At 35.1% G+C, this 24,456-nt stretch overlaps 1 protein-coding gene across 2 annotated transcripts in view; it reads right to left on the bottom strand.

The window, feature by feature from the left end:
• Positions 1-12,090: 12,090 nt before the first annotated feature.
• The window catches only part of Cdh12 (cadherin 12), a 1,210,919-nt gene continuing 1,198,553 nt past the window's right edge, over positions 12,091-24,456 (bottom strand). The window contains exons 13-14 of one of the 2 annotated variants that reach the window (XM_087621288.1): positions 20,073-20,324; positions 12,091-18,035 (exon numbers count right to left, since the gene is read on the bottom strand). In XM_087621288.1, coding sequence (XP_087477414.1) covers positions 17,536-18,035; positions 20,073-20,324 — 752 coding nt within the window. In that variant the 3' untranslated portion in view covers positions 12,091-17,535. 2 annotated transcript variants of the gene reach the window in all.

Genomic DNA, 24,456 nt, shown 5'->3' with positions numbered 1-24,456 from the left:
AGTTTGATTGTTTATTTTAACTCTTATTTTATAGGTTATGTAGAACCAAATTACACTAGAGTATTCATTACTATGAAATAAAAACCTTGAATACTAACAGATTCACAAATTAGTTCCTGAAACACTGATAGAAACATGGTAATAAACACTATTGTATCATCTTTTTTGTATATTGGAAAGTGCCAGAGTTAAGAAAATCTTGTTGACACACTGATTTTAAGCAGAATATGACTGTCCTGCTTCCCAACAGCTTTTCAAAACACAGAGAACTCTATTGTTGAATCAGAAACCTACCAGGGAAAGGCAAATAGAAACAGAGTACAGAAAAGCAAAAAGTCTTGTGAGGCCAGAGTGGTACAAATTTTTGGAATTTCTCAGACTTTGGAATATTTAAATATGCAAAATTAAATATTTTGAAGTCAATCCTAAAGGTAAAACCCACTCGTGTTTCATACATGCTTTATCTTGGTAACACAATATTTTTCCTTTTTTTGTGTTTTGACTTTGAAAAATTACATGATGTTGTTTAGATGTCCAACGGTTTCCTATGTTGAAGCTGTGGCAAGAGATGGCCCATGTAGAAAACTGTTGCTATGGAAATATGAGGATATGTGCTCCATCATTGTCACCATAGACAAGCATGGGCACAGTGCCATAGTCTAAGGACTGTACAGTTAGAAACAGAACCACTGAAGTTGGTAGGGCTTTAAGCATGGTTGAGACAGTGAGCTTCAGTGTGAGACACGGTCTCAATTAGTAGGATGGAGAAAATTTAAAAATTTAAGGATAATACTCAACTATGGCCACTTGATTAAAACACACACACACACACACACACACACACGCATGCACTCATACACAGAGAGAAAGAGAAGAGAAGAGAGAAAGAGAGAGACAGAGACAGAGAGACAGAGACAGAGACAGACAGAGAGAAACAGAGAGGTGGGAAACAGACAAGCAGATTATATACACAAACAATATCAAAAAAGTATTTGGAGAATTTTGTACTTCAGACATTTAAAAGTAGGAATTATATTTGGATTTTCAACCTGCATACAACAATAGTCTAAACACAGTGAAAGGTAAAAACATTGGCATAGATATGCACAATATTAACAGTACTCAAAAAAAACAATATGGAGACTACTGATCTATAAATGTGGGGCTGGGAAACCCTGGAACAAGGAGGAGGAGCAGTATAGAAGGATGTAGGCGAGTGCAGCACTGGAGATCTAATTGGAGAGTGGTAGGAGTAGGACCACTTTCTCCCTGCATCAGGTCTGCATGTCATAGTGCACAAAGTCCTGTGCCCACTCTAGTGTGCACACATACTTTTGCCCACACCAAAGGACATCACATGGTTCAGCATCTCTCCTTATAAATTTATGTCCACTAAGCACCTGGAATTCCTCTTAATGCAAGTGCAGCTTCTGCAGCACCCAGGCACAGAAATAATGCAGCACAATCGTGCCAATAATCCTATCCCTTTCTGGATCCATTGGTTGCCTCTGAGGGTAAATACACCACTAAATGACTGGGAGAGGCAGCTAGCACCACAACCTAGGGGTCAAGGAGGCCTACAAGATACACAGGAGGAAGGTGAGTGACTTCCCCCCAGAAAGGATATCTGTCAGCCCTGCCAAACAGTCCTTCTAGGTTAAGGCTCAGTGTCAGATCAGACAGTGCACAGCCATTAATGATGAGATATGAAAAGGGCTACTCCCTAGAGTGGGTGGAAGGTTTGTGTTTGAACCCCAACAACCCCTTTGGGTATTCAACACAACCTTCTACCTTTTATATTCTTTCTACTTATAAAAAGAATATTAAAAACAAACAAACAAACAAACAAACAAAACAGTGGTCAGTTAAAAACAACTTGGTTGGCTGCTAATTTCTGAACTTTGCAGAAAGGCATGGGGTTAGGGATCTAGGAAACCATACATGCTGAAAAGCTCCTGAAACATTCTTTTCTGGCCAAGCTGCTTCTCTATTTTGTCTATCCTGGAAAACATCTTAATCACATCAAGGAAAAAAAATACAACAGCAACAACAAACAAAAACAAATCAGAGGGCTATAAATGTTATTCAAAACTCATGGCAGGAAATTTACCCCCAAACAAGCCACTTGCTTTTTGGAAGAGGTCATCGAGGAAGTCCCCAGGATGGCAAAGGGGGATCCTTAACATGAACTCCGGTTGCTTATATCACCCACTGCTGAGAAAGACAGGAAGGGAACACCTCCCTCCATTTCCTGCCCATTATTCCAGGCAAGTTGCTGCTTGCCAATGTGTTCTAAATTGAGCATACTAGGATGCTTCAAGTTCCCAGCCTCATCAGAAGATTCTGATGACTAAGAATGTCTTGAACACTTCCCTGTAGGACCTAGTGGCTTTAGAAAGAGCAATAGAGGATATCCACATAGCGATTGCTTCCTGCTGCTCTGACTACACGCAATCTACCCTACACCCTCTCTGTCCTCTGAAAAACACATCTCCACACCATTGGCTCTCTCTCAGGTGCTCCTTTGATAAGTCTCTTTGAAATCTCCAGAACTCTGCGGCAAATCTGGATATCCAGACATTCCCAGTTAATATTCACCCTGCTTCAAGTAAACCTCTTGGTATACTTATCAGGCATGTGATTTAAAAGAGCCCAGATAGGCAATCGATGAGGATGGCATTCATTCCTCCTGGATGAGATCCCTTCTTCAAAGAGACATCGGCACTCCCAATACATCCCAGGATTTGTGAGACTTTTGTCATTCTTTGCTAGCGGCTCACATTTCCTACAGTGGGAAGGTCTACACTGGCATGAATACTTCCAACACGACAGGTGGAATCATATGAATAGTTTGGCCAGGGAGCGTTTTACACAGAAGCAAATGGGTTTTAATGATTTTCTCCCAAGAATCAGTTCTCACCAATAAAATTAATTTCATTAGAAATTTCTGTAAATAAAGAAAATATTTATGAAATTCACAGGCAAATGGATGGAACTAGAAAATATCATCCTAAGTGCGGTAACCTTGTCACAAAAGAACACACATGGTATGTACTCACTGATAAGAGGATATTACCAAAACAAACAAACAAACAAACAAAAAACTAAACCAAACCAACAAAACGAACAAACAAAAAAAAAACCAGCTTGGAATATCCACAATACAACTCACAGACCATAGGAAACCCAAGATGAAGGGAGACCAAGCTAAAGTGTTGAGGCTACAGTCCTACTCAGAAGAGGGAAGAAAATAATCTCGGGAGGTAGCAGGATTGAGGGATCTGGGAGGGAATGAGAAGAGGGAGGGTAAAAGGGGATCCAGTTCAAATATGGAAGGAGATGGGAGAGAAGTACAGAAGGTCAGGAATTTGTAAGGAGGAATGTAGCAGTGAGGGAGAGGGAACTGGGTTAGCCACTAGAAAGTCCAAGATGTCAGAGACCCAAGAGGTTCCCAGGACCCAACAGACAGGACATTAGCTAAAATATCAAACAAAGGTGAGATATAACCATAGAGACCATATTCAGTGGATAGGCACGGCCTCTGGTTGAAGGATGGGGTCATGCACCCTACTCTAAAATAATAACCCAGAATTCCTCCTATCAAAAGGAAATGCAGGGACAAAGAGTAGAGCAGAAACTGAAGAAAAGGCCAATCAAAGAGTGCCCCACTTAGGAATATATACCATCTGCAGAGACCAAACCCAGACACTATTGCTGATGCCAAGAAAAGCTTGCTGATAGGATCCTGATATAGATATCTCCTGAGAGGCTCTGCCAGAGCCTGACAAATACAGAGGTGGATGCTCACAGTCAACCGCTGGACTGAGCACAGGGTCCCCAATGGAGGATTTGGCAAGGACTGAAGGAGCTGAAGGAGATTGCAACAGCATAGAAAGAAAGAACAATATCAACCAACCTGACCCACCAAAGCTTCCACCAACCACAAAGTACACATAGGGGACCCATGGCTCAGCTGGATATGTAGCAGAGGATGGCCTTATCTGGCATCAATGGGAGGAGAGTCCTTTGGTCCTGTGGTGACTTGATGACCCAGGGTAAGGGAAAGCTAGGGCACTGAGGTGAGTGCAGGTAAGTGGGTGGAAGGTTGGAGGAGCACCCTCATAGAGGTAGGAGTGGGGGTGGGGGATAGGCAGGTTAGCAGATAGGAAACTGGGATAACATTTGCAATGTAGATAAATAAAATAATTAATAAAATATTAAAAAGAATATATTTATCAGACATAAAAATGTATTAACTTACCAAAGCTTCAAAAGTGAAAAATTCCACTACTTAGGTACTGATTTTGGGTTCTTTGGGGTTTTTTTCGCAATTAAATGATAGAGTAGTTAGGCAAAGAATCATTAAAGACATAGTGACTAAAGTCACATAGCTGACTAACATATGTATCCTGTATCCAAAACCAGTACTGTGATCTTCACAACAAACAAAAGCAAAATCAGGGCATAGTAAGACAGGCCAAAAGAGAAAGCACATTTTGAGCTCTAAATGCAAGTTAATTACAAAATTATACAATGTATGTTACACGAAATCAATGTTACATGAAATTGAAAAAAAATTACATATAGAAAAGTAACTGAATGTTTTCTCAAATTTTAATAAATTTTGCGAAAGCTTTTTTAAAAAAATGAACGCAAAGAAAAGTTTTCAGAGACATGAAATATGTTTGGACTAAATTATAGATAAAATGCATTCTTTCCATTTTTGGGTTTGCAGTGAATTCACTTTAGGAAAAATGCCTAGAACTAGTACATACATTAAAGATGTCATACCTAAAAATAAAACAAAACAAAAAGACAAAAACCAGATAACAAACAAAAGCCTACAGAGTATTTCTAAAACCAGTAATGAAACCATATGTAAATGAACCTGAAAATAAATAACAGAAAGAGATAAATAAATGAAAACAATCATCAGATAATAGAAAATATATTTTAAAAATGTCAAAAATCTGATAATATTAAGTAGGAAAGAGGCCCAATTACACAAAGGAATAGCCAAGGAACGAATTAGGGCAGGAAGATCATTCTAAACCACTGAAAGGCAGTCAATAAAAGGTGGAAACAAAGAGAAACTATGTCCAAGCACTAGTTGATCAAAACACAATGGATCCTTTCTAGAAAGACTTTAGCAGACCCACATATGACATTCAGATACTCCTACATCTACTTGTTTAATTAGATTTGTAATCAGTAAGCGTTCATCAATAAAAGTAATATGTCTGCTTATAACATTGTATTTATAACAAAACTGTAAATATAAAACCATTTTTCCATAATAGGAAAAACTAAATCGTAGACAATGTCTTTTTAGAATTTTGTGTCCCTCCCATTGAATCAGCTAGGTTGTTAAAATATTTTGTACTTTGTAGTTTCAAAGCAGAACTGATCAAAGGCTTCCATGAAAATGGAGGAAAATAACATGAAAAACCGTGATGCATTTTCCCATTCTAAGATGATGTTGTACTATTCAATAATTCATCAGTTTAAAGTACTATTAGGTTTTAAAATATGATAGTAGGTCATACATGGGAAATAAAGGAAAATTGAAAAATTGGTACAATATTTCTTTTAAATCACACAATTCTGAACATAGAAGCAAATGGGTCTTTTCAATTATATTTCAATCTTTAAAAATCCAATTTAACAAAAAGAATTCTCTGCCATTCCATTATTAAATTTAGAAGCATTGTGGGTATATCTAGTTTCATTATTGTTAATATCATAGTGAAATTTTGCATAGATCATAAAAAATATCACTAATAAATAGATTACAAAACAAGGAAGTGTCTACAGTTTAATATGACATGAAAGTTGACATAGAGTTCATAGAGCCTACAGGTTTTCTTAAAAGGGTAAACAAGCATAGTAATATTACAGATAATAAGCCATACAAAACAAAAATCAATTGTTTTCCTATATATGATTATATATATATATCAATTAAATGAAGCATTTATGATACACATAAAAGAACATTAAAAGTATTAAATTACAAACAAAAATTCTTACAGAGAATATTATTAAAATTTTTATAAAAGGTAGTGACTGTAATATTAATTGATTTGTTTGTGACTATGGATGAAAAGATTTAATATTTTTGAAATCTTAATTATTTTCTCACCACATTTATGAATCCAGTCAAATTCAGAAAAACATTTAAGAAAATTACTTTATTTATTGATAGTGGATTTGACCTAAAGCCTTAAGAAGAGTGACAAAGGAAGATTCATAATTTTTCCAAAGTTCCTATATAACATCAGAACTTTGAATAGTTTGTAAAACATTGAGATTCAAAGGAATAAACAGAGACAAGCCAGCTTACACAGAGTGGGCAGAAAGGAACCTGTGTGAACACTGCCAATGAATCTGCCAGTAAAGTTTTCAGAAGTAAAGAGTAAATAGAGCAGCTCTCCTCCCCATCACAACATACCTGATACAAGTTTTATGGAAAAACACCATAAACAGAAAATTAAAGTAACAATGATGGGGCTTTTGAGGTCAATCAGCTATTAAGATTATTTGGTACTCTTGAAGAGAACCTAAATTTGGTTTTATGTACCTTCATCATGCAGCTTATGTACACATATAACTAAAACCCCTAAAGGAGGATCTAACACCAATGACACTCTTCAAAACATTACAGGCCTTCTATCCCTTCACCTGCAGAGGTACACTTATAAAAATAAAAATAAATGTTTACAAGCCAAACTTATTTATTGATAATGGATTTGACCTAAAGCCTTAAGAAGAGTGACAAAGGAAGATTCATAATTTTTCTATTAATATGAAAAGCATCTGAATTATCAAAGGTACATTTTAGCAGCTAAAAAGATATAAACTTCTAAGAGCATATTCAAACCATGTACTTTCACTCCCAAAACTCGTAAAATTAAGTAATAAAAAATAAAATAAAAATAAGTATAAAATATTAAAACATACAGAATGAGAGATGACCAAATATAGGAAAAAAAGCTGATTATAAATGGGGCAAGATATGTAATAATATGAAAATACTCTGAGCGTTACTTTTCATAAAAATTAAGTATTTAAATTATGCAAGGGATTATTTCTTTCCCATTAGAACAACTGATTTTACAAGGAAGAAGGAAATGTCCATGCTGCTAAGGGAACAAAAACTCTCAATATAAGGAGAGTAAAACGTGCTACAGAAGCTCATTTCAGCAGTAAAGTCCTGCCATGGAACTTCTCACTATTTGCCTTAATGATTTAAGAGCATGTTGGCACAAAATGTGAGCACGTAATGATGGATGCTTTATTACTCATCATCAACAATAGCTTGAAGTATCCAGGACATCTTTCCATAGAGAAGAAGATGGTGGGAAATCCATACAATGTAGAGTGATTTCATAAAAGTGGATGTGTTATCGCATTGATAAAATCATGTATGAGTCTGAAATTCAAATTGCTCAATGAAAGGGTAAGGCTCAAATATCATACTCTCTATAATTCTTTCTATGACATCATAGGAGGGAAAATATAAAGACAGTAGATAAATCTTTGTTTTCCCGTTCTGGGTAGGTACGTACAGTGTATAAAAATACAGGGTACTTTTTGAAGAAATAAAACTATGCTGTTGCAAATGTACTATTGGTTCAACAGTACTATACATTTTTGAGAATTAAGGGTCCTCTTAGCATAGACATTAAGTTTATGAAACACAAATTAAAATGTCCTTAATGGAGAAAATAATCAAGAATGCCAAATAATGTCAAAGACATTCTCACTGTGAACACAAATGGATGAAATTACCTGTGTAAGATAGTTACGGCAAGCAACAGTGGAAAGGATTCCCTTCGTTAACTACAGTCAAGATGGCAGTTTATATGGTCCTAAGGCTTAACAATGACTAAACATATACATGTATCCTGTAATTGAACAATAGTCTAATTCACTTAAACATGATGGAAGATAAGTTTGAGTTGGAGTGAAAATCATATAAGCCACAGAGATATGGACAAATATTATCACATGTCCTAGAGGCTTTTGGGAAAATGATTCAATGCAAGCAATACAGCAATAAAGATGAATGAGATCAGAGGTCACAGTAGCAGAGTACAAAGTATAATCCAAAACACAGTAAAACCCAAACCTCTAAAATTAAAATAAGTCATGAAAGGCTCTGAAAATCCAAAGAAATAGCTTTGTGAATGAAGAAAAAACAGGCTGGAGACGTAGTTCAGTGGATCAGACACTTGCTTGATGGTTTCCTGGCAATCCCAGAACAGTGCGAAGGTGGAGAAAAAACAATTTCTGGAGCTCACTGTTAGCTAGTCTCTGTAAGTTGATAAATTCAGGTTAATTAATCCTCTCAAATCATACATTTGAGAACAGTTGAAGAAGATATTCAAACTTTAGCTTTTATTCGAATATGAGCACAAAGGTGTAGAAGTAGACACAGAGACATGTGAGAGACATGTGCCTTCAGGCACACACATCCATGCACCGTGAAATAGTACGATAATCCATAGGTTATGATCTATGGCAACATAAATCATCAACATAAATCAATAAGCATTAATGCAGAGTAGATACCTAGCTAATGAGTAATTAAAATGCAGTCACTATTGATTATCTTCCCTTAATCCATGAAACATTACTCTGTACTTCATCAGTATGGACAATATAGAAAGATTGATGAGCAAAATGACATTCCTAGATAAACCTAAGAAAATCTTAGCTGCATATGTACCCACTGTGGATGGGATATTGGAAGAAGAAAAGCACATTATATAAAAATGGAAACAAAATACTCATGAATATTAATTTAACTATATTCATGCTAATTAAGGAATTATAAAAAATGTGTCAATATGATACAATATGTCATCTGAGAAAAGTTGGTTTTGAAATCTACATGTAGATAATTTCTGTAATATTTTAGTAACATTTTCATTAATTATTTGAAGAGAATAAAAACACTTCAGTAACATAGTCAACACCAATCCTTGAATCAATGATCCTAAATGTATTGGTGGAAAAATGATGATTATGCATGGAATTTCTGGACAGAGAAGAGGAAAAAAGAAGGAGGACAATGTTGATGGGGAAGAAGAAAATGAAGAAAAAGAACAAGAGAAGGAGGAGCAGAAGGAAAGCATTACAGGAAGTGATAGAAAGGTGAGAGGGGGACACAAAGGAAAGAGAAGTGAAGAGAAGACAGTTCAGAGCACAAAGAAAAAATGAATTACTGAGTGTAGTAGGAGTATCATAGAAAATTAAATGTATTGACTTTAAAATTAAAAAAGAAATTTTATATGGGTTTATTTTCATATAATTTTTATGAAGTGTGTAGCTTACAAAACAAAACCAAAAACAAATATCTACGTGAATTCAAGAAGTAGCCACTAAAACAGAAATATTTGCAGGTCAATGGAAGGAATTAGAAGAAAACAACCTTCCTGTATGATGTGTCTCAAACCCAGGGAAATAAAACAAAATGAATATTGAATGTATACTTGATTATGTCTGAATATTAGTTATTTTTTTAAGTTGATGATATCCAAGCTACAATAGAAAGAGCCATAGAGGTCAGGAATAGAGTAAGGTACTGTGGGTGGGGGCGGCAGATCTCCCTGGGAAAGGGAATAGGATAGATAGTTGTAGATGGATGTGGGGTATAAAGCAGGAAGACCAAGTGGGTCAGGGTGAGGAGAGGCGGATGAGAGAGGTAATATCCAGAAAAATAGCTAATACAGGGCATTTGCTATATACTATGAAAACCTAATATAATAGAAGCTTCCCTAAATATGTACATGTATAAAGACAATCTAAATGAAATCTGCAAATGATAGGGGAGAAATAGTTCCAACTGGGCATCTCCTGTCATGAAATGAGGCTTTTGTTATTCGGAAAGGTTTGCATTTAGTTGAGTTCCCCTCCAAAAAGGTCACATGGGAATCTTCAAACAATGCAGGGTTTTGCCAAGACTATAGCTTGCTCTACACGAACTGACAGAGAGGTCCCATTGTTAAAGGCGACACATACAAAACTCATTGTTCATGGTGCATTTGAGATGATACATACACAGTAACTTGAGATCTACATTCTAGTATCTTTGGTACAGGATGGAGCTTTGCAGACAACTGAAAGAGAAATACAAACACCAATCGAGACAGAATACCTTTGATTTATAATGTTGTTCTCCTTGCAAAATAGTAGGGCAATGGTGGCACAAAACTTGTGACAGTAATCAAGAAAAGTCTGATTTGATTTAAGTGAAGTACTGCTTGGGAGGTGAAAGAAAACCGTAGTCTGGAGACCTAAGTCAAAACCATATACTAATGATCTAAAGTAAAAGTAGCAATAAAATGACTACTAATGACGTTCTGTTATACTCAGATTAGTGTCTTGTTCAGCAATCACCAGAGAATCTTCCTCCTGCAGAATTCTACAGCCAGAGATTATGCAGAGTGAGAGACCTTGTAAACTCAGACCTATATTGAAAGTCTATATGAGGTTTCTCCTCTCAGGATTCAAGGGATTTTGGTAGGAGGAGATAGAAATGCTGTATGAGCCACAGGACACAGAGGACCCCAAGAAAACAAGGCCCTCTAAATCACCATGACCAAACCACACTTGAGCTCACAGAGGCTGAGGATAAATGCACACGGCCTACCTGGGTCTGTACCAAACCCTCTAACTATGTATTATGGTTTCCAGGTTAGTGTTATAAAGTTTTTGAGTGGCTAACTAGCAGGTCTCTGATTCTTACCCCTTCTTTTGGTCTTTACTTTTTGTTGTTTGTTTGTCATGTCTAACTCTGATGTGTTAGGGTTTTTTTAAATCTTATTTTAAATTAGTTTTATTAATAAACATTAAATACCTGCTTGATTTCCAATAAGAGACTGAAATGAAGTGAATCGGGATGGGAGGGGAGATACAGAGGAACTCGGAGGTGTAGATGGAGGAGAAAACTTAATCAAGATACATTATTATATGAAAGGAAAAAAGTATTTTCAATAAATGTGAAAAAAACACCAAACAAATGTTCTCAATACTATCGATGCCGATGGACAAAATACAATGAAAGAGATTAACAAAGATTAATGAAAAATTAGTGACAGAAATGAAAACTGAATGGCAACTCTAATGTGGCATTTATATTGATGTAAGTCAGGAAGTCTCAGAGATGGGAAAAAAATCAAGGAAAGCTGGAGGTAGATGCAGGAGTTGGGAGATGAGAGGGGTCAGTGTGCTGAAATTCTATACGAATCGCAGAAAGATGAAAGTAAGGAGTGCCGAGGCTCTCAGTTATGGAGTTACTAGTGAACTTCAAGGGAAACGGATTTCAGTTTGTACAGCAGGTTTAAGTGAATCAGATGGGACTCTGCAGTGTGCACTTCAGAGCTCTGCTAGGATCCTGGCTCTGCCACTTGCTCACTATGTCATATTTTCTGTGCTACCTAAGGAGACAGAGTTGTCTTCCATACAAAATAGATCTAGCAGCATCTGTCTTATCAACACACTATAGGCATTTCACAATGAGAAGAATTTAGGCATTGAATCCCTCAACAATCAGTAACGCTTTAAAACAAGGAGACAGCAGAAACCAAAGAAAAATCATCATTTTGGAACCACATACTGAAGTGTTCTTTAGTGATGATCATCTAGGAAGGATATAAGAGAGGAAACTGCATTTAAAAAGTGCAGGTTTACTGAAAGTGGAGCCTCTGATAAGCTGATTTTGTGGAAGTTAAAAATGGGAAAGAAATGTAAGTGGGTTAAGAGTGTTTGCAAAGTTAAAGGCAGAGTTAGATGTTTGAAACATTCTTTGTTTTATATTCTTTCAATAACCAGACTGCTTGTAATAGAGGAATGCACCTTTCCAACTTTTTCCTGCACTATGCCCTTCACACTTTGAATATAATGTAAGATATAAACAGCAGAATCAATGGTGTATCAATTATTCTTCTTAATAAACAAGTACAATGATGATGAGCTGTAAAATGACCCAGAACTGTCAGAATCTCATAGTAACTTCATTTGTAAGCACAGTATAGCAAACACTGGCCTAAAAGTTAGAAAATAACCATGGGAAGAGTCACAGAATGGATATTGAAATTATATTTATTTATGTCTTCACACTAAAACGGATTTTATCCCTTGTTTATTCTTTCTTTCTCTTAATCAAGTTGTGTGGGAATTTTTTGAACCATATTTCTTCGCTTTTAATAAAGCTATACAGATGAGAATGAACTTATAATCCTAGGTAATTTCAAGAACCTTTAATAAACTTGCCAATCAGATTGATTGCTGTAAAATCCATGACACTAGAAATTCTGAGAAAAATCAATGAAGAAATTCAGTGGTATTTCACAAGAGTAAATATCAGCTTACATATAGTCAGTCACATGTGTATTATGCATACATAGATAAACAGGAACAATTTGTTCAATGCAGTTGTTCTAATACAACAGACGAAGTGCTTGTCAAAAAGGTCAGAAAATCAGAATGTTTTCCAGACTTTGTTTATATTTGTGTGTACCTCTATTTTGTGGTAGACTACAATGGTACCAGTTTAAATGATAAAAAATGTGTTTTACAAAACAATGCTTTATACAATTGCATATCACATATACATGGATGTGTGTGTGTCTGTCGATGATTTTATGATGACACTAAGCCAAGTGTCACATATTCCATAGTACACTCAGACATTTGCAGTATCTGAGTAGAAGGCTAATGGTCCAATCGTGAGATGACGTTGAACATAGGCAGTGGGTTTTGAAACAGAGAAGTCTCAAATCTATTAGCTTAGATTGTCACAGGGGAATCCAATACTTTATAACCTAGATATTTTGAGCATAGCACATAATTGAAATAAGGAATAAAGCTGAAGATATGTTTTAAGGAAAGTCTAACATAATATGATTTTTTTTCTCGGCAAGGTTTTCCCATCCAACTTGGAAAGAAAAATGAATATACAATTTTATAAGTAGCTAGAATTAAAACAGTAAGGATCTCAAAATAAAACTCATATGGTACGGATAGTTAAATAGAACAAAAACAAACAGAACATAGATATAACAAAATATACCTGAAAATTGAACAGAAAATTCTTGTAAAGAAGATAATTATAGCTAAAAGACATAGATGAGAGTATCATCACAAAACATATAATACATATATATATACATATATTATATATAGTGAAAATGAAATGTAAAAAATAACACAATTTATTATTAACACAAAATATGCAAAAAAACAAGAATTAAAATTACATAAAAGACAAAACACAAAATCTACCAGAAAGAATAAAGGAAAACTTCACAGAGTACCAACCCTCTGTACTAAAAGTTTGAATGAGTATTGAATCATGAGAATGACAAAAAAAAGTATTCTGACTTAATACGAAGCTTCTTAACACTGAGAGTAGGACATTGATTAATAGCCCCATACACAATGCTGTGTGTCCTTTGATTAATGATGGATAAAAGCATCCTTCTATTTCACCAGTGAATTTATGATAGGACATGAGAGAAAATAACTTTTCCAAGATTGTTTTTTTTAATTTTAGTCGTGTGCATATGTGTTTATCCACATGTTGATATCTGCATATGTAAAATAATCTCAGAAGTGGATATCAGATCCCCTGGTGTGGGACTTAATGACAGCTGTGAGACATTTTCATGTAAGTTCTGGAAATGAACACAGATCGTCTTGAAGAGCAGCAGGTTAGTTTTAAGGCTAAGCAATTTCCCTTCCTCTCAAAATGCTTTTAAGGTACTGAGGAAACAATGGTTCTGAATACATTTTGGAGGGCTAGCCTAGCTAGCAGGTTTAAGAGGTTAAGGAGAAAAACGGTTCAGCAGAAGTTCTTATGTAAATAATCCTCTCTTTCATACAATCAGTCTGTTTGCTGGTAACATAGTGAGGCTACTAATATAAAACACCTCTGTTTTTAGGTATAGGTTTAATCAGGGATCCACTTAAATACCTTGTTTTCTTATTTACATCTGCATTACATTGTTTATCATTATCACATCATCATTACTATTATTTTTCTATATTTGTGGCCCTGGGAGGGAACCCAGAGCTTGTGCACATTAATTACTGCATCATGGTGTTGCATACCGATCCCATATTCTCTACAGGTATTGAAATTTTAGCATAATATTTAAGGGAAGAGAACATCCTCACACTATATCTAATTTAGGATCATTTTTCTCTCATCCTGTACACTTCTTTTTCTCTTGATTTCACAGAAGAATATTCAGGTATATTGATGAAAAGTAGTCGTGGGGTTTTCTAAGTAGAACTAGTGATTTTGATAAAAGATCAGTCAAATCCCTACATGATTCAAAAATTTATGTACTACGACTTATAATGATGTACTATGCATGTTAAAATTAGCATAGTCTGTAGGTAAGCTATTTGATATATTTCAACCATTGCTGTAATTTAATGACAAGAAAATTTCAGATTAATTGTCCACAACACTGAATATATGAAACTGGTTTTACTAAAGAAAATAAAAGAAAGGCAAGGAATTTGATCCATAGGACATTTTGAGTCAAAACGGGTTAAAGTTCAACATACACAGATCATTTCTAGTACGTCAATGAACACTGCTTCACTTTTTGGATGCTGACTATACATTTCTTTGAGTAGCATTGAAGGCAACATATAAGTTATATATATGTACATATGTATGTAGCTCTATAAAGATAGACATGCAAGCCAATAACAAAATTGCTGTTTGTTTATAGCTAAATCATTCATACAAATTTTAAACATTTTTATATTGCTTAATGCTTGAATGACAGTCAACACCTGTCTTATGAATGAAAAACATCCCAAGGTATTACAGGTATTGAAATACTGGGCTTAGTCCTTTCAGTAGCCTAAAGCTATCATAGTTCCTCTAATTATAAGCACCAAAGGATCTCCTTTCCACATCATATATTATTTTTTAACATTCTGCTTGTTTATGTTTGTTTCCTTTATTGGTTCTTGTAAGTGAAATGCTATTTAGAAAATAAACATTGATAGTATCTTCAGATTGGGATTGCATGAATCCACATGCTGTAGTCCCAGTTCAAATAGGATTTGGTGGTAAGGCCATTATTATTAAACAAGGTAAATAGAGGTCCTCTGGGAAGATACTGCTCTCATACAAAGAGTGCCCTTGTGAGAAGAAAAACAGAAACAAGCACAAAATGAGACCCAGTGGTGGAAAAAATGTGGTCTTCTCCATGAAGAGGGGAAGATGGTCAGAGGAAACCTGCCACCAGAGCTGTGGATATAAACTGCTACTGTTTAAAACCACTTTTTCTATGATCATTTCTTTTGAGCTAATGAAGTAATGTAGGAAATTACGAAGATATGAGTGTGGTGAGACCTAAGAGTCACACATTGCATATTTTTCTATCTTCTTAGGCGTGTGATTGAAGCCATCTGCCTCTCAAATCTTCAGGTCACCATGGCTTCTGCTTAGCAACTTCTCGAAAAGGCCATTTTCTTTCCTGTCAACATATCAGGTGTAATAGTCTTTGACAAGAGTCAGATTGTAATAGGGTGTGGTCTTGAATATTAACCTTCTTCAAGAAGACATTCTCCATACATAGTGAGATTAAAAAACAAGTCTTATCAAATTTTTCTTCTCTAGCATGGCAATTCTAAGATTTATAAAACAGTTATTTTTCTCAAATGTAAAATACTGAATATAATTGTTTTTTACATGAAAATTGAAATGAGAATTATGGAGGACTGACTGAAAAACGAAGGTTAAATCTCCCATTCCAAAAGGGAGAAAACAGTCTACAAAATGGTGGACAAAGAAACAGGGCGCATATTTCCACACAATAAGTAATTTAAAATATGCATTTTAGAATATGCCTAAAATTAAGTTGTTTAATTTTGTAAATTTCTTAGATTTTATAGTGTGAGTTTTTATCTTCATAGCCTCACAAATAATAATGATATTCACAGAAATTTATCATAAAACCAGATACTATCCATATGTGATAAACAACTCTTTCACTTTAATTTTTCCAACCTATAGGTAAAAGTTGTTAATTGTTTTAACTACATCGTTACTTTATGGTTGATTTGTAAGTGTTGTATCCTGTGAATCTCTAAATGATTTTTAATCCAAATGGAATTGATTTGAACTATGTATATTACTAATATAGTCACAAATTCCATCATTTCTTAGGCATTTCCATGAACTGGAGAAGTTTTATTTAAAGAGTTATGAGGAGTAATTTCCATGAGGGTTTGTGTAAATGAGATAATGAAGAGGTGACGCTGGGCTGATATAATAACTGACTTCACAAAGTTAAAATTCACATCATGAGAGAAAGTGAATCAGCTGCCTGGCATTGAAGTTTTGCTCCCTTTGGGATTTAGTCATTGGTTTTATTTTTGAGGTTCCCTGACTTATTTGTTCAGTAGTATAGAATAAACATATATGCTCATTATAAATTGCAATATTTGATATGTATTTTGTTTGAATCATTCATCAAATTACCACTAGAGATTCTCAGAGAGAAACTCTGAGAATCACAATGTTAAATTTTTCTCATGGTTAAATTAATAGCATATTTCCTGTCCCAAAATTCAGCAGAAACACAAGCTGAAATTTTGTCTATGACTGAAAGCTTAAATGACTCAATGATTTGTTAAAAAACAATGTCTATATGCCAGTATAGAATTAAACAAACTGATATTGACTTGATGTTGGAATTTGAGCCCTGAGGCCTCTCTTTATAAAGAGGGATTCTTTTTATTTCCTTCTGTATAAGTTTATTTAGTTATTTTGGAAAAACTAACAGCTTAATTAACATTGTTTACATGAACTAATGCTATGACTCAAGCATTTCTCTCAGAATTCATAACTTACATATTGAATTTAATAATGTTTCATTTATTCCAGTTTCTGAAAGAATAGTAAAAGCATTGTTTTTAGTTTACAGTTTACAAAAGGAAAAGCATTGCCGTATAAGAAGATGGAGCTTGGGAATTATTCTTCTCTGTTCTTGAAAGAAATGAGAATCAGCTTGTCACTATTGCTCCTTGACATAGAGACACTGTCTGCTTTGTTCCTTCTTATTTCTGACTCCTGCAAAGCCATCACAGCAGAGTGTTATGAACACCACTATAATGATAAGAGTTTCAATAGGCACTTTAGTGGAATTAAGAAAAATCGCACACTCTTCCACTGTGACGCCACATAGCTATCTTCATTCTAGGTTGTCATGTCAGTGAATTGCATTTAATAGGCCTGAGCTCATCTCGATGGGTTTCCCAAATAACAAAACAGAACAAAGCAAGTACGTATTATAAGATTTATCTTTTGTCTACAGAATAAACCAAAATGACAATATGATAAATAGAGCAACTTGTTAGAAACTGGATAATCAAAAAAGTCTTGTCCTGCAAAATCTGTGTGTGTGTGTGTGTGTGTGTGTGTGTGTGTGTGTGTGTAAAATTTGTGTTATTTTTCTCAAAACTTTCTCCTTTAGATATGTATCAGCCTTTCCTTCTCCCCTAGGTAACATTGTCAGGGTTGTAACTCTCTTCTTCTCCAAACATGTCTGCCAAGACCTTAAAGCGGGGTCCCCAGTCTGATAGATAATCATAGTCCTGGTCAGCCTCTGAGGTGAGAGAGTCTATGGAGCTGAGTGACTCAGCCACTGACCCATTCCCCTCATAAGCATAAGTGGCCAAGGAATCATATGGGGGTGCAGCTGGGTCTGCATCATTTTCCTGTAGCCTTTGGTGAATAAAATCCCTTATGTCTGTGTTGTCTTCCACTTGTGGTCTCTGACGAGGTAAACAGAAGGAGTCTGGTTTTATATCTCTGCGAATTTTGTTCTCTTCGATCACCTTCGGATTTCTCAGAGCCCCAATGTCAAAGGCTTGGGTGTCCTCCTCCCCACCTCCTTCATCATCATAATGGATAACATTGTCTCTGATGTCTTCTTTGGAGGTCATAAGGGTGTCTTTCTTCTTCTGCCTCCTCAGTGCTACATACAGCACAACAATAGCTACAAAAAAAAATTACAACTTGGTAAATGAAAGCACAGATTTCATTTCATCTCTCTGTAAATGTCGCAGCAGATAAGGGATAGCTGCATATCTTTAATGATGTCATAGTATGTTCATAGACATAATAATATAATAAGATGCTATGCATATGATTGTAAATTGTCTAATGCAAACTTCATATTTAAATGCTAAATACCCGGAAATCACAGAAATGCCATTAATATTATCAAATGTTTTTCCTTTTGTATTTTAATATTTTGGACACAGAAAATGTAGCAATAAAAGAACTAAAAAGAGGAAATATGCCTTCTTACTCTGTAGATATATGAGTTGATACAAAAATAGATGGGCATTTCATGGTATAGTAGCATTTAAATATCTTTAATGGGTAACAATATTCTTGGCAAAAAATACATTTCTGTAAAATGGTCAAAGAATTTGGTGAGAAAATCAGTAGTTAATAAAGAAGAAAAAAACAGTACACTAGAGACATAGAAGAGAAGGATAGAAACAGTCAGAGAGAGGGGGAGAGAGAGAGAAAATGAAAGGAATAGTTCCAGAAAATTAGCTGTGCAAGGTTAGAAAAACAGACTCCATTGAATATGGTTAGAGGGTATCTAAAAGAAACACTAGATCCACATACTTCTATTGTTTAACCTTACTCCATAATAGGACTAAATAGTGTATGGGAATAGATATATTTCCAAACTTGATCTAATAGAAGATAATGCATGCAAATACTGCTTTTTATTATTATAAACATGGGGCTTAATAGTATCTACAATAGTACAAGTCACTCTGGCTATTCAGGAAGGGTTATGGTAGATGGTCACACTACAAGTGTCATTTATGATACTGATGATAGAACAGGGTTTTGGTTTGTTTATTTGTTTGCTTACTTCATGGGCTAAAGGAGAACACCTATAATATTCACAGCATTCTGAGAAAATACACAACTATCCTCTAATTCAATAGATATCTCATCGTAGAAGATAATGAGCACAGTTTGGGTGTAGTCAATTGTCAAATAATAAATATTTAAAATTTCTGATGTGCGAATTCTCTTTGAACATTCAGCTAGAAGTTTTTAACACTAGTAATATCGTAGCATAGATAATTGTTATCAAGATGATATAAAGAATGTTTTGTTCATGTAACTACGTTATCCACACAGAATTAATATATATAGTGTTGAAACTGACCAAGAATTCACTTTCTATGTCACCATGGACATTTGACTCAGGTAGTATTATCTACAATATGTTATTTACTACTTGTCACTATATCTATTCAAGAGAAAAAAAGCTATAATATTAGAATGCTTTAGATGATAGCTATTATTTCTTAAACTCAATACAAGATATATATATCTAATTCCTTTGATTTCTAAGGAATAACCAGCATTGAAGTATTTAGTAAATGGAATATATGAATGTGTATATATATATATATATATATATATATATATATATATTCACACAGTATTACAAAATATGCTTATTTTAGTCATTTTTAGTCTAGCAGTGCTTCTGGATATTTTAGACAGCTCTCCTCTGTTTTAACGGTAATGTTTACAAATTTGTTTTGGAATGTGAAAGGTGTTGAAGACATTTAGGATGGCAAGTAGAATGTAAACAAATTTGTGGTCCTTGTACTCTGTTTTTCTCTAGCGTCTCTGTTTTCTTCATTCCTTTGTTGTGCTAGGAATTACAATCTGTTATTCATCTGAGTTGATTTTTATTACATAGTCAAATTAATAGTATGCCTAATTAAAAGAGATATGGTTCTAAATGAGAGAGGATTTTATGTTGGAAAAGGAGTCAATTTTCAGGACGAATAGTAATAATTACTTACATATTGACAATGTTAGATATAAAATACCAATTAGAAAATGTTTTTAGTACAAATATTTATTAAGTGACCAGTGATTTTCTAACCAGCTTGGTATCCAAACTTAGAGAGATTGTAAGCTGAGGATGGGGTCGAGTAAAGCGATAGGTAGAAATAAACAGAAGATGATCAGTGTGTTAACCAACCTAAGAGTATAACAATGCATAGTAGGATTGCAATCAAAGCTCCGGTGCTAAGTCCTACAGGTAGAAAAATTGCTTCCACGTTGCAAGACAGGATGGTTCCATCAGAGTCACATCTACAAACACGAATTGTCATTGTATTCGTGCTGCTTTGGACAGGGTAACTGCTGTCTTCTATAACAATAGGAAGGAAATACAATTCTTGTTGCCTGCGGCTGTAGCCATTTCTCCGGGTTTCGATTCCAGCTGTGTTGTCTGCAAAACATGACATTTAGGATTACATAGCTATGGTGAGTTTCACTTCAAGTATTAAATTGGTATCTGCTAAGCAGTAGGAAGCTCTTTTTGACTCAGTATAATGCATACTTATTAAAATTATTTCTTATATCGTTATGAAAACTTTTCTAGTGTAATCAGATGTAATTAAAATAGTGCTCAAGGGGGAGAAAAGCATTCATCTTGGGGGTGTATGGATGAAACTGTCCATCCAGAAAGAACAAAGATTTACAAGTATTATGCACAAGAAGTTGGGTTGTTTCTTTTTTTCCTGATATCAAAATCAAACTGAATGAGAAAAATATTAGAGAAATCATAGTGTTATAATTCTAAATCCTAAAAATGTCAAAGATTTAAAAGAAGAATATGAAGAACATCTTAAACTATGTATTGTAGAACTGATAAATAAAATAAAATATATAAAAACACTGGATGATTGCGAAGATTGATATCCATACTGAGAATCTGCAGTCTTTATCTCTTTCTGCTTCACATATAGGTACGTATACACACTCATGCAAAAAATACATATAGCCATTTACAGTAATAGACATAGTCTCACACACTCCACTTACATCCATATCCATAATGTGTATATGTATGTATATATACATAAAATTAGTAGCCCTAAATACTTTTTCAATTTCAATTAAACAATGCCTTTTAAAATATTGTTTTTCATATAAGCTTTATAGTAATATTGGGAATCAGGAAAATAACTTAAAAATTATGCTACTTATTAAAGTAAAGTTATGTTAGAGATACATTACTATTCTAATCACAATCCACTATATTAATTGTAAATTGAATTTACAACATTTACTTAACCAGTTTCTCAAATTGCCATAGGAAGTACTTTTATGGGAAAACTTTTTGAGTTATCGTTAAGATTTGCTTTGCAAGGTTTATTTATTTTGATTCTAGAAACATTTTAGGATGAAGGAAATTATCAAGATTGCATCACCATTAGTTGAGTTCCATAAATAGATTAAGTGGAGATAAATATTTGAGCTAATGGCAGACAAAGGGAAATGAGAACTGACTCAAGATATTAAAAACTCAATGACTCACTCCATTAGGTTGAGTAAAAAAAGCCTCCTATTGTCAGAGATCATAAATTAAGTGCCAATCATTAAAAAAAAAAGAGAAATAGAAAATATAGGGATCTCTGGAAGGAATTACCTCATTTTTTATTGCTTAATTTATATGAAGAAAAGAACCTAAAATATTTGTTTCTAACTTATTATTAATCGTGACTGAGTATCCTAAATTTCTTGTTCTTTGCATTATGGAAAAAAGTTGGTACATGAAACATCAATTCCATGCTTAAGATGTTACAATAAACTTAATGTATTTTTAAAAAATAATTTATGATAAATAAAGTACAGTAAATTATGTGGAGATTTTTAAATTGAATTTTCTGCTCCTGGATACTGATTTTTCAATTCATTAAGAATTTTACTTTACTCCACCAAATTTTATCATATTAGATATTCAATATATATTTTACAAAATATACTTATTCAAAGGAGATGAATATCAAAAGTCACAGAAAATTGTACACATACATGCATTATGTGAAATGGTGACTTTTTTTCTGCTTAGCGATTTAAGTTAGTTATTCAAGATTATGGTTTCAAAGTTTGATTTTTCTTCATTAAAATCAAAAATTTATAGGAAAAATGCTATCATGTTCCTTCCATCAAGGAGCATTTGTTGTCATGGCCACTATTATAATCTGAGATACACAGATATTTTAGAAAATATTTTCCATATCACGGTATCAGTAATCTATAAAAACCACAAAACTTATGGGGTTATACTGCTGCTTCAATTATTCCAAGGATTCAATGAATGTTTGAGTAAGTTCTTTCCATATGGCTTGTAACTAAGCTGACAATATGGTTATGTATTCATTGCTTTTCTCTTGCTGTCCGAAAACCTGAAGACCCAAGTCAATCCATAAAAGCTAGAGATATGATAGAGAGATAGATCTTCGGGTGTTAAGAATCGTGGCCAATATATTAGACAGCATGATGACAGGCAGGCAGGTATGGCCCTGAGCCACAGCTGAAATTTTACACCCTGATCCACAAGCAGAGAGCAAACCAAGTTGATTTGTATTGACGTGGGCTTTTGATACTTAACAGCAGGCCCTAGAGATACACCTCTTCCACCAAGTCTGTATCTCCTCATGATGCCCAGCAGTGCCAGAAACTTTTGTCCAAGTACTCAAACATGTGGGTCTACAGGGGAAGAATTCCCATTCAATATGCCACAGCCTCCATTGGCTTGGACAGGGTTACTTTCTATATTTTGTTATCTAAATACTGACCAATTATACCTAGCAAATATGTTATTATCTTCAGGATATAAACATGTGGCTAATATTATATTCAGGATATAAACATGTTACATTTAAATTCGTAAAATGTTTGTCTTATTATTTACAACCATTCTTCACTTCTCACTGTAGGAGGGAGCCAACCCACCCGTGATCTTCAGTGAGAAATATTGATACTCAGACGTTCTTCTCTCTAGTCATGGCACACATTGCTCATCTCCAGACGTCCTTTAATTTTGGTTAGTGGTCAACTTCTACATTATCTCACTGCAGTATTTCACTTGTTTTAAAAACAAACTCAGGGGATTCCCAAACTCGCGGATCCCTGAGCACAGCAGCTCACTGCTCCCAAACCCCATGGGAGAGAGAGCTCACTGCCCGGAGAGGTGGGCACTCCTGAGACTGCACAGCAGAAGAGACCACCAAAACTGCCCACCCCTGCCCACATCCCTGGCCAAAGAGGAAACTATTTACAGCCTCTGGGTTCCCTTGGATACGGGCATAGGAGCAGCAGGTCCCCTGCGTCTGAGACACCACCTGAACCTGAAGGGACCGACCAGATAAACGGTTCTCTGCACCCAAATTCCGTGGGAGGGAGAGCTAAACCTTCAAAGAGGCAGACACGCCTGGGAAACCAGAAGAGACTACACTCTGCCCACATTACTGATTCCAGAGGAAAACACCAAACGCCATCTGGAACCCTGGAGGACGGAAGCTCCCAGAAAGGGTGGCGCAGATCTTCCTGGTTGCTGCCCCTGCGGAGACCTCATAAGCAACACCCCACGAGCAAACTTGAGCCTCGGGACCACAGGTAACACTAACCTTCCTGCTCCAAGCGACCTGACCGGTGAACTCCAGACACAGGCCCACAGGAACAGCTGAAGACCTGTAGATAGGAAAAACTACACGCCCGAAAGCAGAACACTCTGTTCCCATAACTGGCTGAAAGAAAACAGGAAAAAATGTCTACAGCACTCCTGACACACAGGCTTATAGGACAGTCTAGCCACTGTCAGAAATAGCAGAACAAAGTAAAACTAGAGATAATATGATGGAGAGAGGCAAGCGCAGGAACCCAAGCAACAGAAAACAAGACTACATGGCATCATTGGAGCCCAATTCTCAAACCAAAGCAAACACGGAATATCCAAACACACCAGAAAAGCAAGATCTAGTTTCAAAATCATATTTGATCATGATGCTGGAGGACTTCAAGAAAAACATGAAGAACTCCCTTAGAGAAACACAGAAAAAAATAAATGAACAAGTAGAAGCCTATAGAGAGGAATCACAAAAATCCCTGAAAGAATTCCAGGAAAACACAATCAAACAGTTGAAGGAATTAAAAATGGAGATAGAAGCAATCAAGAAAGAACACATGGAAACAACACTGCATATAGAAAAGAAAAGAAGAGACAAGGAGCCGTAGATACAAGCTTCACCAACAGAATACAGGAGATGGAAGAGAGAATCTCAGGAGCAGAAGATTCCACAGAAATCATTGACTCAACTGTCAAAGATAATGTAAAGCAGAAAAAGCTACTGGTCCAAAACATACAGGAAATCCAGGACTCAATGAGAAGATCAAACCTAAGGATAATAGGTATAGAAGAGATTGGAGACTCCCAGCTCAAAGGACCAGTAAATATCTTCAACAAAATCAAAGAAGAAAACTTCCCTAACCTAAAAAAAGAGATACCTATAGGCATACAAGAAGCATACAGAACTCCAAATAGATTGGACCAGAAAAGAAACACCTCCTGTCAT

The sequence above is a fragment of the Rattus norvegicus genome, chromosome 2, assembly GCF_021556685.1.
Source record: "Rattus norvegicus strain SHRSP/BbbUtx chromosome 2, alternate assembly SHRSP_T2T, whole genome shotgun sequence".
Lineage (NCBI taxonomy): Eukaryota > Metazoa > Chordata > Mammalia > Rodentia > Muridae > Rattus > Rattus norvegicus.
This window is presented reverse-complemented; position numbering and strand designations above follow the sequence as displayed.